Genomic DNA, 16,807 nt, shown 5'->3' on the forward strand with positions numbered 1-16,807 from the left:
GAGCCCCTTTAGGCCCTGGAAGGGGCTCTGAGCTCTCCCTGGAGCCTTCTCTTCATCCCCAGCTCTCCCAGCCTTGCTTCAGAAGAGCCCTTAACTTCAATCTTCATTCCAATCAGGTAAGTAAATGCCCCTTAAATAATGGAAGAATATTTAAAAAATAGATTTGCTGTGGTATCAGCACAAAATCCAGTCCAGGCCTCCACCTGAGGCAGACTTTCCTGGTTTTGGTTACTTTATGAGCTTTGAAATTGGAACACTTTCTTTTTGTATTTTTTTAATTTTTTTTTTGCCATTGGGTAACTAGAATCTTTTCAGGCAACCACAGCCAATTAATATCAGTTTTGCAATAAATCAAGAATATTTACTGACTGTATCAGTAAAATTTCCAACGATCTCTTTTATAGTTTACATATTAATTATTTACATGGGCAAGAAATACTGACAGGGTGTTTGTTGATGTGAATGATAAAATACCAGCTTTGAGAAGGTATCTCGACTGCAAAATCAATCACCTGGCTTAATTGATTTGGCAACAGAATATTAGACATGAAAGAGATCCAAGATAAAAAGCTTTGTACAAGAGAACCACAAAGTGGCTTTTTGAATTCTTGACAGTGCAGAAGAGACGTGCCTTGCAACGAGGTCATTTTAATTTGTCTCTTTATGATAAATTTGACAGACTTCTTACTTGATTTACAGTGTTCAGAATTGAATTGTTAAACTTCATGAAGCAGAGGAGTTTGTATCAAAGGAACAGCGTGAATTGAGCTAAGGTGATATTGTATATAAATGCTAAATTTTAAGTCCACCACTGAAAATCCCACAATTCTCCCTGACACACGAGAGCTCTGTGGCTGCCTCTCACAGCTCCCATCCCCAGAGACCCTCTGAGAACACCTGGATAGGGTATCTGATTTATCATCCCATCTTAAATCAGACTATCTGAAAAGGACTGAATCTCATTCTCCCCCAGAGAATAAATCTTCATATAAACTAGTCTTTTCTCAAATCACTTCAGCTGCCTTCTGGGGCTGTGGTGAGTCTGGGTCAGCTGTGGGAAGGCTTTATCTTGTCCTGAAGTTGACACAAACACACTTTGCTGATTATCAGGATCATTAGCTAACATGATATACCTCAATATTTTTAAAAGGATGCTGTGGACCCAGCAAACAACTCTGATGAATCACTCTGTGATGCACCAGCTGTATGTTTCTTACTCATTAATTAGGTGACAAAAGATGGCATTCCATCCAAAACTCGTGCTCAGCAACGTGTTTTGCTTGATGAAACTTGTGGGATTATTTACTTCTTTAACAAAGGTCAGCTCCATTATATTTGATGGAAGAAGTGTTGTGTGCCATGCTGATGCCTCAGGTTTTAGCTTTTCTATTTTTCAGATTCTGTGCTGCTTTATTGGGTGGGTCTGAGCTTCACATGAGGGGATGGTGAGCTCTGTGCACAGAGCAGGGAGACAAAACAATTCCTGCTCCAGCTGGGCACCAAGGACAAATGACCCAAATCTCAGCCCCAGAGCACAAACCCCGTGGGCTGGAGAGAGAAAAACAAGCAGGGTGGGACTGCAGGGGCTAAAGCTGGGATGGGACAATGAACTGCAAGGTGCAAATGGAGCAGAACTGATCCCAGGGAGAGACCCCGTGCCCGGCCGTGCATTTTGGGGCCATTTTGGTTCATTTTGGGTGCAGCCCTGGCTGGGCTCTGGTGCTGCCCAAGGTGCATCCATTAAGGCTTTTTAATAAATCCCTGATTTATTCTTTAGCTCTGTCCAGCCTCTGTTCTAGGTCAGCCTTCACAAGGCATCAGTTTCTGGTGATCCAGATGGGACAAAGTCATCTGGAAAAGCCCCTGGACCAGAGCCAGAGGAACCTCCAGCTCTTGCCATCAACATGACAGGTCCCATGATGGAGCACCCCTGAGCACATGTGTCCATGTGATTGTGTTTTCACATGAGCTCATCCACGCGGCTGGACAGCAAACACTCATTTCCATGCTCCCAGTGGAGGAGGTGGGTGTATATTTTCACTGGATTAAGTCAGTGGAATTCCCCACGTTACCCACACAGTTAACTGAGAGTGTGGCCAAAGTTAATGGAATGGAGCATCCATATTCCAGTCTTTGGAGATACTTTGAGTGTTTAAGGGACATAACAAACATGAAGATGTTAGCTGAGCCGGATCGTATTGTTCTATTGTGTTCTGGACACTTCAAATTATAGACAAATATCTAAATGGAGCAATTAATTCAGGTAGGCTGGATTCAGTGCTTAGTCACTGTGAGCTGAATAACTGAACTAATTTTTACATGTGAGTGGAGCTGGATTCCTGACTATTTCCTCGAGTTTTTTTACCTTCTGTAACAGCTGGCTTCCAAATGCATCAGCAACATAAGATTTAAAGAGCCATGCTGCTCCTGGTTTAAGAACCACTCATGCACAAAATGGAAACCCCAAAATTTCTCTCGTGAGCTTCTCCTCAGGCAAGCACTTGTTTCAAATGAGATTTGCATGTGAAAAAAACCCAGTTTCTATTAAATTAACAGGCAAAACAGACTACATTAATAGGTTAGCACACGACCCGCTCAGTCACTAGCAGATGAATATCCCTCACTAATTGGCTTTGATTGCTGGTGGGGTGCAGTGAGAAGCAGAAAAGCTCCTGACTCTGTGTTAGCACTACCCAGCAGTAACTAAAACATCCCTGAATTTTCAGTGTTGGTTCCAGCACAAATCCAAAACACAAGCCCACACCAGCTACTGTGAAGACATTTAACTCTGCTCCTGCCAGATCCAGCACACCCAAAACTTCTTTCCCCATATGGTTCATTGTAAGTTCTCTACCTACCACTATATGATGAGGCTACTGACCTGCTGTTCCAAATCTGACCTGAAAATAGGAAATACTCTCCAAATAAATGATAAGGATTAAAAAGAGATCAAGAAACTGTATTTTAAACAGGGTTAAATCATGTAAGTCTGGAGGTTTTGCTCTTGAACTTAGATACTGTGATTCAAAACATTTCTTCATTATTTATAAAGATATATGTAAAGAAAGATGTAGAAGAAATTTATTCAGAAATTTCAGGAGTTTTTCCTTTTTTTTTTAGCATTAATCAAAGCAAACACACAAACACTACTGAGATAAGAAGATAGTCCTTCTGTTTCAAATACACTTCTGCATTAAAGCCCTGCAAAATATGTTTAACTTGTCCTTGCCATGGTGTAAAACATGTATAGCAAATCATGTCCTGTTGTGTCCAGTGTGTTGGTAGTCAGGTCATTTTCTGAAGGCAGCAGCAGCATTCTGTGGTATTAGCTTGCTCATAATATAAAGGCCAAAGTCTGATATACTCCAGAAAACCAGATCCGATATTAATCCTTAACTGTGCAGGCAATAAAAAGGCTCCTATCTATAAATACAATAAAATTTACCACGTGGAACTTACTGTGCTGGCAGTGAATCCCATTAAATCCCGGTGGACATTTACAGACATAGCCTATGAATGTGTCGCCTCGGTATGCTTCACTAATTTCACATATCCCACCATTATGGCATGGATTGGGGAGGCAGGGTCCTGTGAGAAGGGAAAAAAAGAAAAAAAAAAAAAGAAAGAGAGAGAAGTATGTACACATCCACAATAACAACCATAATCATTTCAGTCATTTATAAGCATTCATTAAAGAAATAGAATGCCTTATGCAGGCCTTTATATTCCACTAACTCAGTAAAATACACCCTTCACTTACTTCAGATAACTTGCCAGCAAGGATTTTTATGAACAAGAAAAAAAATATGAAGAGTGTCACTACTCATTAATCATGGCATTAGTTTTTAATGTGAGAGAAGACAGGAGACAGTGAGGCTAAATCTTGCTCTTCTGTTAAAGATAACAGGCATTCTAGTTTTTGCACCACTGAGGGAATAGGTATTAATCAAACATGCCTATCATGCACAGAGTGACAGGTACAATGTCCCTGAATGATCACTACATGTCAAGTTAGCAGTCTGAGGAGATCTTTGCTATGGCTCCGGGTGACTTTCTGAAATGAGAGTATCTGGGCCAGTAGTTAGCAGCTACCAAGCCAACTATTCTTTTCCACTCAGTGCCTCTGAAGTAGCCACTTCAAGATGGTTTGAAAAAGATCTTCTGACTAAATTTTCTTTTTCCCCAACACGCCACATGCTAGGATGCATAAAGTTTTAGCATGGAGATCTGCTGTAATTGCAATTACTATAACTTTAAGTACCTTTGAAAAATGGAATTGTTTGACCTGAGGTCTAAAGTTTACTCATTTAAAGTTTACTCATTTAACAGCACTGGAAAAGAGCTACTTATATTTTAATGTCTTACTAACTACCCCCAGCATGACTCCTACCAGAAGAAAACATTATTTTGATGATTTTTTTTTCCCTATCTCATTTTAAGGAAGTGGTAAACATTGTTTAGAAAGCCCCACATGCAAGTTTGTCTTGATTTGTAATTTCAATATAATGTAAGTTATTTGCAACCTGTGCCTTGTACCCTGAAAGGTGATAACCACTGTTTGTTGAAACGCAATGTCATAATCCTTCACTCACTTTAAATTGCATTTGGAAAAAAATACCCAAAGCAAACAAAAGAGAAAATAAATCTAGAGCATAATTTACTGACAATCAGAGTTGGGAATTTCAGAATCCCAGAATCCCAGAGGTTGGAAAAGACCACCAAAGCCATCAAGTCCAAGCTCTTCCTGTTGCCCAATTTGTGGCCAGCCCAGAGCACCTCCAGCCCATCCTGGGATACCTGCAGGGCTGGGCACTCCAAACCCCCCTGGGCAGTGCCAAGGCAGTTCCTGAGCCCCCTTTCCATGGGGAAATTCCTGCTGTGCCCACCCTGAGCCTGCCCTGGCCCAGCCTGAGGCCGTTCCCTCTGCTCCTGTCCCTGGTCCCTGGAGCACAGCCCGACCCCCCCGGCTGTGCCCTCCTGGCAGGAGCCGTGCAGAGCCACAAGGGCCCCCTGAGCCTCCTTTGCTCCAGGCTGAGCCCCTGCCCAGCTCCCTCAGCCTCTCCTGGGGCTCCATTCCCTTCCCAGCTCCGTTCCCTTCCCTGGCCACGCTGCAGCCCCTCCATTGCCTGGGTGAGGGCCCAGAGGGGACCCAGCCCTCGAGGTGTGGCCTCAGCAGGGCCGGCACAGGGACGGGCCCTGCCCCGCTCCTGCCGCCACCCCAGGGCTGGCACAGCCCAGGGGCCATCGGCCTCTCGGCCCCCTGGGCACCCCTGGGCTGTGCCCGGCTGCTGGCACAGTGCTGGAAGCCAGGACATTGCTCTGGCTGCCCTCAGAGCCTGGCAGGGGCCTCAGAGACCTGGGCACGGAGTCAGAGACACCTGGGCCTTCGATTGTAACCCATGGAAACAACAATTACCAACTTTGCTACCAGCCACAAGGCTTTGAGTATAGAATGATAGTGAACTTATCACAAGGTGAAAATGGACAATTTTGGGGTTTTTAGGATGTGGGTTCAGGAGGCAAGATGGAGGAATGTGGGCCTGTCCTGTCCTTCCTCCTGTTTCTTCTTGGCCTCCATCTTCTGCTGTGATGTTGGCACTTTTGGATTGGTTTAGAGTAGAAACTCACTGTCTAACATGGGTGGTAGGTATTGCGGAATTATGTTAAATAAAGGACATTTAGTTTTTAGTATAAAAAGCTAACACTGCCCTGAGGGCAGTCAGTGTGCCACAACCCGACCTGCCAGACAGACCTGGGTGGCTCAGAGAATGTTATAGATAAAGAGAAAATAAACAACCTTGGAAAGCAGAGCTGATACATCTCAGCTTCTGCTTCGGTCTCAGGGCTGGGAAAAAGAGACTTTTCTGACACCTGGGGGTCATCTCAACACCAGAGGCCTCTCATCACAGCATCCCAGGGCCTGTCCCAGCTTCCCAGCCCCTCTGCGCCAGCCTGGAGTGCTCCAGGGGTTTGGTGTGACCTGACAAGTCACCTTAGTGAGCCAACAAATGAACAAAAGGAATGATTTAGACTTTAAAGATCTGTAAATTCAATGTTTCTTCATGTCTGCCTGTTCGTGTTTTCAATTACAAGCCAAGATTTGAATGATTTTCACAGCAGCTCCATTCATCCAGACCTCACGTCAGGGAACACCATGCTCTCCGAGCAAATATTAATTTGAAAAGCATAAAAATTAACTGAATGATGAGGATGTCAGAACATATTCCCCAGTTATTGCTGCCCATGTGGCTATTGCAATTTGAGAAGCCACGCAGGTGCACATTTCTATTACAACTTTTGTCATCAGCCTGTTCCAAGACACAGCCCTGCAGAGGTTTTGCTTGTGTACATCATTAAACATGGGATATGTCTCATTGAGCCAAAAAAATAATGGACATGAATGTACTGCAGATAATTCCAAATGGTGTTATTAGCAAAAAAAGGGCAAAAATTGTGAAGATGAAAATAAGGAGAATGACTGCTGCCTGATTTGCCTTTTGCCACGCACACTCTGTATTACAATCTAAAAGTAGTGGTACACGGCATTCTTAATTCTGGGAAGATTTGTGTCTTTCAAGTATTACTGCTTCTATTCTTTCAAGTATTACTACTTCATGCTATTTCTTCATAATAATAATTTGGGAAGAAACCTGTCTAATAATTTGCACCTATAGCCTCCTAATAAATATGAATTGTGTGGTTTTTTTCCAAGTCTCTATCACAGAGCTGCAGTTTGGGGAGTACCTGCAGGCAGCCTCATATGTTAATTGTTTCTATGCAAGCAAGATCTCTAATCTTCCAAGAACAATAAATCTCTTAATAATTACTTTCTCATTTTGCTTTCTGCTTTTTCTGTATGGCTTGTTAAGCACACATTCAGCCTACTTTCATCGATTTTCTTTATATTTTGCATTTTCTCAGATCAGTCCAAACTGCAAAGGCTTAAAAGGTCATCTGAGGTGCATAGTGATAAATATACTGGTGCATGATAATATTTCTAACTAATGTTTTTCTTTTATGAAGCCTTTCTTCTGGAAAAAAAAACAAATCAACAAAACACACACCAATGATATGATTTTTTTTTTTCTGATTATGGTTGTTATGGACAAATAATACAACTACTTTCAATATAAATGTTTTGTATTTTGCTTTGGGTATTTTTGTTTGCTTTTGTTGTTGTTATTCATAGAAACTGGTAGTTCAAAAATTATTTTTAGAGCAACAAAACATTGTCATTATTTGTGCTCAAATTAAAAAATTACAGTCACGTAGTTTTGACCAGGCGACATTTATTAATTGATAAAGACATGGGTCAGACTAACTCTCTGTTCTAAATGAATGAATGAATGATTGAAAATTAAAAAGCCTGTGCCACCCTACCATTGCTTCTCCTAATTCTTCAAAGGACCAAAATTTAAGTTCATACATCTTGAGCTTATTTAAATTGCTTGAACACCCTAATATGATTTTTCAAAATTAATTAATTAGTTAATTAATTAATTTTAGCTGAGTCCACAGGATCCCAATGATTCAATTTCTGCAGATTTAGGTGTCTTCAAGGAACTGGGGCCTAATCCTGCCATCAGTCCACTGAAGCACCAAAAGTGCAATGTGTAAGATCTGGGCCCAGATGGCACATGAGGAGAGGTCCTAGCCAATTTCCATAGGGATATCTAGGCTTTTAAACAACATGGTGTTAAATTCTGGATAATTAATTCTGTGACAGCCTGATTAATATGGTCTGTTACTCAGATCTATAGCAGCAAGTCCGCAAATATCATTTTTTACCAAAAAAAAAAACCAAAACCAAACCAAAAACACAAACTAAAAAACCTAAAAAACTAACAAAAAAACCCAACAAAAACCCCCAAACAAATGAACAAAATAACAAACCAAATCTGTCAACTCATTTTCAAAAACAGTGGACTTCAGGGATTGATTGGGTTTTTTTAAATCAATAGTGTTGTAATACTTTTGCAGGTAATCTTTAAGTGGCTTCCAACACAAAGAGAACAACAACATTTGATCAATATTAATGAGCAGAGGAATTCAATGGTGTGGTTTCCAGGCATTTTTAGCCATGTTCATATAAAATAATGTCAGCAAGATTAATTGTGCACTCAAAGTAATAGATCTGTTCACTTTGCTGCTCTTTTGAGTTCTTCTTTGTTCAGTTCCAGGGGTATCAGCCAACATAATAAGTGTAGTCCAAAATACATCATCCTGTTATTCAATTGAAATCCCATGCTGTTTTTGAAAAAATATTGAAAGTTAACTTAAAGTGCAGCAGGTTTTAAATTTTAGATGTTCTTACTAAAACCTCTGAGACTTCATAGAGATATGAATCAAATAAATGCATCCTCAGCAGAGCTGCAGAGGGGCTCAAGGCAGAACCATGTTATCTGTTTTCTCATTTGACAAGTAGAGTCAACGAAAAATTCAAAATAAAATCTTGTATCATGCCATACTGCAGTGGAAACTGCATATTTGAGGGAAACCATGAGTTTGTCTAGAGAAGATAAAGCCAGGAAAGCAAGGAAACCAGTTTAGTGATAGCCAACTGCCTCTAAAAAACAGCATAAGCATTTGTTTTTGCCAAATATAAAATCTGCCGATGCTTTGGTGGGAAGCAAAAATTACAGGGGATGTCATTAAACAAGAAATCAACATCAGGCCATCTTCATCACACAGTTGGATTCCCTGAACTCAAAAGTATGCTGAAACAGATGATCAAAAATCAAAGTCCACTTTTTCTTAGTAAGTCGATCTTAAGTGACAAATACGAAAAATATAAGGAGAAAATAAAGAAAAAAAATGTGTACTCCAATGGAGTGAAACGTGCAAAATAACCACATTTTTCACAAGTAAAATTAAGTAAAATGAAATAAAAAAAATCTTAGCACATTTGATGGTATCAATCCATTTTTGCTTCATGTAGAAATAACATGACTTTAATGAAAAACACTAAATTAGATATTGACTTTAATATACATCAAGGTAAAGATACAAAGCTAATTGCTTCATTTGTTTTGTGGAGTATTACTGAAGTACGATTAATAGATAATGTTATTCTGATGATATAATAAGCTGCAAATCCCATCAAAACAAATTTTGCAAGCTATCATCGAACTAATAAAACATATCAAATAATTTTTCTTTTCATTTTAAAGAAAAGTACTCTCCAGCTGCATGCCTTTGTGGCAACAGCTTTTCTTAAGTTCCTCTTGGCCTTACTTGAATGTCACATAGGGTTTTTCCCCATCTGATAAATTGAAATCTTCACCAGAGATCCCTCACAGAGTTTTAACATCATCAGTTGGAAGATTTCCTCTGTGTTTGGATAATAACATGACAGTTTAGGTGCTTCCTCTGCCAAAGCAAAACCTTCAAAATAAGCAGTGACAGAGCTCACTTAGCAGGAGCTCCTGTGTTTTGGAATTAGTGTGTGCAAAGGCAGCCAGTGTCACACACAACTCATTTCACCTGTATGGGAAGGCAAGAATCAGCCTCCTTGCTGCAGGAGCAGAATGGCACAAGCTGCCCGTGGGGAGGGAAATAAGGATTATCACACTGAATTAGGCTCAATGCCCAGGTAATCCAGCCCTGCACTGCCTCTGCCCAGCAATTCCTGCAGCCTGAGCACAAAGCTGAACCATCCCGCCGTAGAAATGGGCAAAAATCTGCAATTGATATTTTACAAATATTTGTGATGAGCTCAGTTTCCATGTCTTTATAGTTGACATAATTTTCTAAGTATTTCACCACCACTATGCACACAAATTATAGACTGCCTTTTTTTTCAGAAGTACATTGACCTGTTTCTTTCCTCATCGCCCTTTTAAAAACTCAAAATGGATTTTTGAAAGGTCTACCCCTTCAAATGTGAGATTGCAGAATTCACACTTCAGCAGACACAAATCCAAAGTATAACCTAATCCTATTCAAAAGGGGACCATCTTCCACAGAGACACGCAGATGAGCATTCAAATCCATCCGGAAGGTCCCTACAGGTTCTGGCAGAAATCTGCTTTATTGCAGAAAAAGGTCAGGAATACAACAAAAGCTTCTGAGGGTCTCCAATCTTCCTCACATTTACTGCTTTGGTTGTTAATTCAATATTATTGTGAAGACTTTGAACGCCCCCAGGTGCCTGCCTTGCAGTGCAGAGTTTGGGAACTTTTGAGGAGCACATTCCCAGCTCAGATGTGCTGTTGACCTTCTGAAGGCACAGAAATCATGAAAATGTCTTCTAGACAACATGCTCCTTCTGCCACTAAAGTATTAAAAGTATTAAAGTATTAAGCATCAGCAGTAATGAACTAATGCTTTGTAGTCCAGTATTTGCTCCTTCTCACTCAGAGATCCTTTTTTTTTTTAATTTAAAAGTAATTCTATGTTAAAAATATACATAAACATCTAAATGTTTTAGGGCCCAACTCCATTTGTACTGGTGCACCATGACAAACTGATCATCATCAGTTAATTATGATGATCATAATAAAGCTGTATTTTGAACTAACTCATCCTGAAAAACTTCTGAAATGTAACAAGAAATTCTTCCTTGCCCAGCACACAAAATATTTGTAAAGTAAGGAGAAAAGGGAATAACCAATCCACAACAGCTCCTTCTAATCCTTAAAAAAATTCCTTTATGAATTTGCTACTGTTGCTTCTGTTTCACTGCTGGGATACACATGTACTTTGCATCAACAAATATGCATTGACCTACACCTTGCTTTTTGTTTGGTTATTTCAACCTGAAAAGAACAGGCACTGCAGAACATCATTCACAGTTTATGTGGAATATTGATAGCAAAAACTGATTGCTGCATGTTATTCCAGTTAATGCATGAAAGCAGAGAAAGTAATTAGATGACACATACTGTCATCTCATGAACATTCCCAAAATACCAGCTTTGGGGGAAAAAAAATTAGAAAAAAATCTGTTCAGCCTGGCTTGTAAGTGAATTAGTAGTGTATTAGATTCTATCTGCCTATATATTCATTATAAACTAATGGCAGAGATCCAGACTTAATTGCACTGTGATTAAATATTTATCTTGTTTTTAATGCAGCAAATGGAGCGTGTTGATTATAATGATCAAGGTGTCTCCATCTGGATGCAGCAAAAGATAAAGTTCATCCCCTAAGTGGAAAGTGGCTTTTGGGTCATTTCTGCACATTTCCCTGTAATTCTATTCCCTACCATTCTTCTGCAGGCAAGCAATTTAACCTGGATTGTCCAGCCATCTCCCAATGTTTTTTGAGCCAATAGCTGGAATATTTTCTGAAAAGGAGCAATTCATACTTGATGGGTATACAATGACTTTCCTTAAGAGTCTTAAACGTCACACCCAAGCCTTTGATGGCAAATTATACCCAAATTTGAAGCATGGCGAGTGTAGCAGGCACTATAGTGATTTTACAGAGGGTGAGGCACGAAAATACTCTAAAATCTAGGGAAAGTGTTCAACACACTACAAGGCATTTTCCCCAAATCCTCTTCCATTATTTCTCTTCGTATTCCTCAGCTTTCAAGGCTGAGAACTTTCTTTGCCAATTTTCAATGCTTCAATTTTTTTTACCTCTTTGTACCCTTTGCCACCTAAATATGTGTTTCTGGATAATGCTCACAGTATTCTTCCCCCACCAGCTCTCCCACAAACCTCCTTAGCAAGTGTTAAAGCGAGACTTGCTCTGCATCCCTGCATCACCTTTCACAGGAGGATTTTATCTTCCCAGGGAACACCTGATCAGCTTACAGAAAATACATTTCCAAGGCCTCTTCCTCCTCCTCCTTTAACTTTCCCCTCAGGCAGCATCGTTCCTGCTTTTCTCATAGATGATCCTTTTTCTGTCACTGACTTCTCCCAGTCTTTCTGACCCAGCTGTGCCATCTTGCTTGCTACACTCCTTTTGTGCTTTATTTTGTCTCATTAAAACTAGATTAATTCTCAAACATACATTAGACATATTTTTCAAATTTATTTTGTAGTTGATTCTGGTTCACATCAAACAGGGAAAAAAAAACAACCAAAAAAACCAAACCACCCTCTGCAAACAGAGAGAATAATTTTGTAAAAACTTTGCTGAAGGACTGCAGACTTGAATTTTTAATGCTAAAATATTCAAAGAAATATTAGATTAGATTTCAGTTGGGATGTCTGGAAGATTTAGTTCAAAGGTTCAGTCCTGGAAAGGCTAATGTCTACAGATTCTGCATTAAAACAAACTCTCCAAATCCATTTTTATGTGATTGGAACAAATCCATGTCTCTGTTTACTGCACGGGTAATGGCTTAAGTAAAACAGACCCAGCAATAAAGAAACTATATATTGTTTGGTAGCTAATGCAGAACCTCACTTGCAATTGGGATTTCTGTGCAACAGTGTTATTTTTATCATCATAATTCTTGTCATCATATATGAAGATGTCATTTTTTATTGTTTCACTGCAGTTTAAACTGCCAATGATGAGGACTTCTCATCCTTTTTCGCCTCTATATCTGGAAAATGGAAAAAAAAAACCTGCAAAGATTATGTGAACCTTAATTATAACAGCAAATAGAATAAATCCAGTTAGTCCTCTTGCCGAGGATTCCAGGGGGAACTGAAAAATGCCACAGCCTAAACTTAGGCTGTTCATATTTGTATGAGTCAGATCCTAATTACTAGTGCTGCATTAATGACACAGAAAAAGCAGAAGAGAACCTCAGAGGGTGGTTATCCTCAGGACATGAAATATTATTAAAAAGTGATGAAAGAGAATCACTAAATGTGAAATATATATAGTCCAAACAGGCATAAAGTTGTCCATAGCAGAAACCAAGGGAAATAGACAAGAGTTACACACCAGTCACTTATTTCCCTGAGGATGTAGGACAGAGGAAATATATCCTTTTCTCTTCCACTTTTTTTCCCAAGCTGCCATCAAACCCTGCTATTTCCATGTAAAAAACCCTAAATCCTATTGAATTCCAGATCCTGTCACTATTCTCCAATTTTTTCCCCTTTCCTAGGTAGACAATCCAGCTAGGACAGCATTTCTCTTTTTTCTCCTCTACCTTGGTTTTTTTGTTAACCCAGAAACCTACAGTGGTTGAGAATCCCAGCTTAAAATCACAACCCACGTTTGAAGTGATGAGCCTTCAGTTTGGAACATACACAGCAGGATCACTTGAGATCTGCTGCTTCCTTTGCACCAACCACTTCCACAGCACAAATTCAAGTTAGTTGCTTGTGATTGATGTGGTTCACGTGAAGCCAGTTGCACCTGGATGGGAGCACTGACTCATTTTGGTGGCTAATGGCAATAAGCCCTGCACAGCAATACTGCAGGTTGGTCTTTTCTGATAAGCTTTAATGCTTTAACTTGAAACTCCTGCTTGTGTTTAATAGTAATGTAAATAGTTTGTGATAAGGAGTTCAAGCACAGCTCTCAGCACAGGCAAATTTTGCCTTCCGGGGCTGGGGCTTGAGTTGCAGCGCTCTCCAGGGAAATAATTTATTCCTTTAGGGAATGGCATGGCAAACTTCTGCTGGAGATTTTGCCTTATAGCCCCTAAAAGAGCCAAACAAGAAAGATTGAAGTGATAAAAAGATGTTACTGTTTGTTCAAGGTCCTCCAGGTGCACTTACGGCTGAAGGCACATGTGATAAAGGGCTTTGACGCTTTTATCAGTTTATCAAATTAGCATAATTGATGAGAATCCCCAGTTAGAATAAACCTAATTTAATGTGGTAATCCCCCCCCCCCCCCCCTTATTTTGGCCTACCACTGAAGAAACTGTAGAATTATACAATGATACTTTACAGAGCTACAAATAGGTAAAAGAAATATATAAAAAGCAAAAATCCTTTGGCATCGGAGCCGTGGAGCCTTTCCTGGTGTCCACCCTCAGGTGGGTCATAGGTAGCTTGACAGACACATCAAACTGCATGACTTGAAACAGTTTGAGGCAAAAAACTTACTTTGAATTTCTTAGGATGTTCTATTGTATGGCTTGTATTGTTCTACAAAAACTTGAGATGGAAACAAGACCTGGTGAAAAACACATTGCTTTGCACCTTCTCTCCCTGCCCCTGCTCAGAGGAGGTTTGAGCAGAACACACTCCTGGCAGCATGTTTGATTTGTGTTTTGTTTAATAAAAGAAAAGCCCAGAGTTCCTGTTTCGCAGGAAAAGAAAAATAGTAGAATTGTTTTGTCATTTAGGAGGCTGGATTAAAAAAATAAAATTGAAACATTTTTGGTCGACATGGAGAGATACTGAAGTACTCTCACTCTTTCCCTTAGTGTGTATTAATAAATAAACTGTTCTGCAGTTTGAACAGGATGAAATTCTGTTGAAAAGTTGAAACTAATGAAATTCATGAATAACTGTAACACTGACTTGTAATATTACTGTAGAGTGTTAATTCATGCTTTGTTAAAACACAGTGCTGCAGGAAAATTGAATACGTAAATCTCTACCCAGACCTTTTTGTTCTTGGGCTGTGCCTTCTTCCTTGTAGCTATTGCAGCCATTCCAATAAAACTTCAGGAATTCCAAGGCATCTCTCAGGGTATTTGACACAAATAACTTCCAAAGTATATAAAGGTAGATTTCATGCTAGCTTATTTTTAGTAATAGAAAACTGGACATTCATGGGAGCATGTTACAATTAAGATTACAACTGTGTTCATAATTGGGGCATATTGCAATTTCATAATTGTTATTTTTATCCCAACAGTTGCCACACAGCCACAATTCCCATGGAAGCCAGCAGAAGTTGTATCTGGAATAAGAACTGGACTGGGAAATCTTTTGGCCTTTTACTTATCTTCAGTCACTCTGACAATTTTCATTTAGCATTTTATTGCTTTACAATACTGTGGCTTGTATGTAAATGGTTTTGCCACGATTTTGTTTTGAAGTCACATGGCATTTATTTGTAAGGAAGACTACTGCAGACAATAGAAAAAAATAGAAGAGAAAAATATGCAAAAATATGTTTCCAAAATAATTTTTTTAACTACTAAAAAGGTATATTTATGATTACTCAATACACAGGCAGGTGAATGCCATATATCATTCTTTTGTCAAGCCTAAAAAAGGACATTCGTGCTCTCAGTTAAAGCATAGTTTATCTAAAAGATTTCCAGTAGAAAAAAGTGCATTTTAATTGCATCGGTAAAACTTCAAAATAATATACAATAAAAAAAGAATCTATTCCGTTTCTAAAACGAAAGAAAACAGGAAGGCCTTGGCTCTTGCAAAGAGTGATTGCCATATGGGAAGTCAATATATGAGTAAAAATGATGCCAATGAAGTGGTACATATTTGTTACTGCAAGAAATCATCTAAGAATTTGCTGTATATGTGCAGAAATTCTCATGGTCCTGTCTGAGTGAAGTCATTCAAGCCTTTGTTGATATTTCCATGCATCTAAAGCAATTTATATTCTCTTTATGATAAGAAATGCATCTGAATTTTACCTGTTAGGTTGTTTCAGTGATACAGTTTAAAGAGGACTATTTAGTCTTGCCCGATGTTAGTGACAAGCAACATTTCACTGTTTTTTAAAATAATACGGCCAAATCTTCCTTCAACATTTTTTTTTTTTCCGTTCAAGCTATGACAGACTTAAAGATCTCAAAATACAAGATCCTGATTATACAATCATCCTCAAAGGAGGCTGAATTTAACCGAAGTACCAAATTCTCTCAGTTCAGCCATGCTCTCTGTACTTTGCCACCTGCCAGAGAGCTTTCCTTGGGACTTCCTCCGTGCTTGCTTTAGCAGCCATCTAACCTGCTTGAGCTCGGGTTTTTTTACACTCTGATGATGTAATAAAATATTAATTAATGAAAAAGTGTGGCTGTAAAAACCAATAATTTTAAATTATATTTATATTTAATTAATAATTTTGTTCATTTGAACAGGAACAGCTTTTCTACAAACGGGTCCTTATTCAATATGTTTTTTGCCTCCTGAATTGATGTGCAATACACAGCCCTGACGACTAAAAATCACTTAAATTTGCACTGTAAAGGAGTGAAATTCCTTCCTCAGTATTCTTTATGTTTTCACAGTCAATCCAATGCTTTCAAGATGGTCGTAAGGCTGTTTAAACCCAAAATAAGCATAAAGTAAGACTCCTTGTAATGCTATTTTTTGATTTGAGTCCTTTTCGTCGGGCTCGTTAACCTGCTACTAAATCCTCAACCAACCACTAATTCTGCATGGTTTGCTTTCATTAGTATTTGCTTATTTTTATTTCACTTTCCACGTATCTAATGGCAGGACGGGAATCTTTAGTGAAAGGCAATCCAAATATTTGACCAGAAAAAAAGAGAAAATTTTTTCGTCTCCACTCTACCTTTCAATGCACATTCCCACCAACGCCAGCACACCGTGCCACTGGCATGGCAGGGGAGATCAAGGAGCAGAACCAAGTGAACGCTGGGTCCACCAGGAAAACTGCATTTTGGATGAGGCCCTTGCAGCTGGAGCAGCCGCCCTGATGCAGCTGCAAACACACGGAGCTGTGCAGGGCCAGCACGGGCACAAAGGAGAGCAGGGTGTGCTGGAGGAGGCAGTCAGAAATGTGGGAAGGGAACAAACCTTGCAACAGCAGCCAACGCCACCGCTGCCTTTCCCTCTGCATCCCTGCATTCAGACACACTTCATCTGTGCCCATTCTCAACTCATTAATCCCTTTTTTTTTTTGCCTGTCATCTTCCTTCCCCAGGAATTTCTCCTCTCAGTTTTCAGCACTTCTCGGGTGAAAACCCTTCCTGGCAGCAGAGGGTTTTGTCAACTCCTCT

General features: G+C 39.6%; 1 protein-coding gene across 2 annotated transcripts in view; it reads right to left on the reverse strand.

Annotated features, from left to right (window-relative positions):
• The window catches only part of EDIL3 (EGF like and discoidin domains 3), a 241,110-nt gene that overhangs the window by 118,214 nt on the left and 106,089 nt on the right, over positions 1 to 16,807 (reverse strand). For both annotated transcript variants that reach the window (XM_077171852.1, XM_054652418.2), the window contains one exon: positions 3,460 to 3,588. In XM_077171852.1, coding sequence (XP_077027967.1) covers positions 3,460 to 3,588 — 129 coding nt within the window. The remainder of the gene's footprint in view (positions 1 to 3,459; positions 3,589 to 16,807) is intronic.

This window comes from Agelaius phoeniceus, chromosome Z (assembly GCF_051311805.1).
Source record: "Agelaius phoeniceus isolate bAgePho1 chromosome Z, bAgePho1.hap1, whole genome shotgun sequence".
Classification (NCBI taxonomy): domain Eukaryota; kingdom Metazoa; phylum Chordata; class Aves; order Passeriformes; family Icteridae; genus Agelaius; species Agelaius phoeniceus.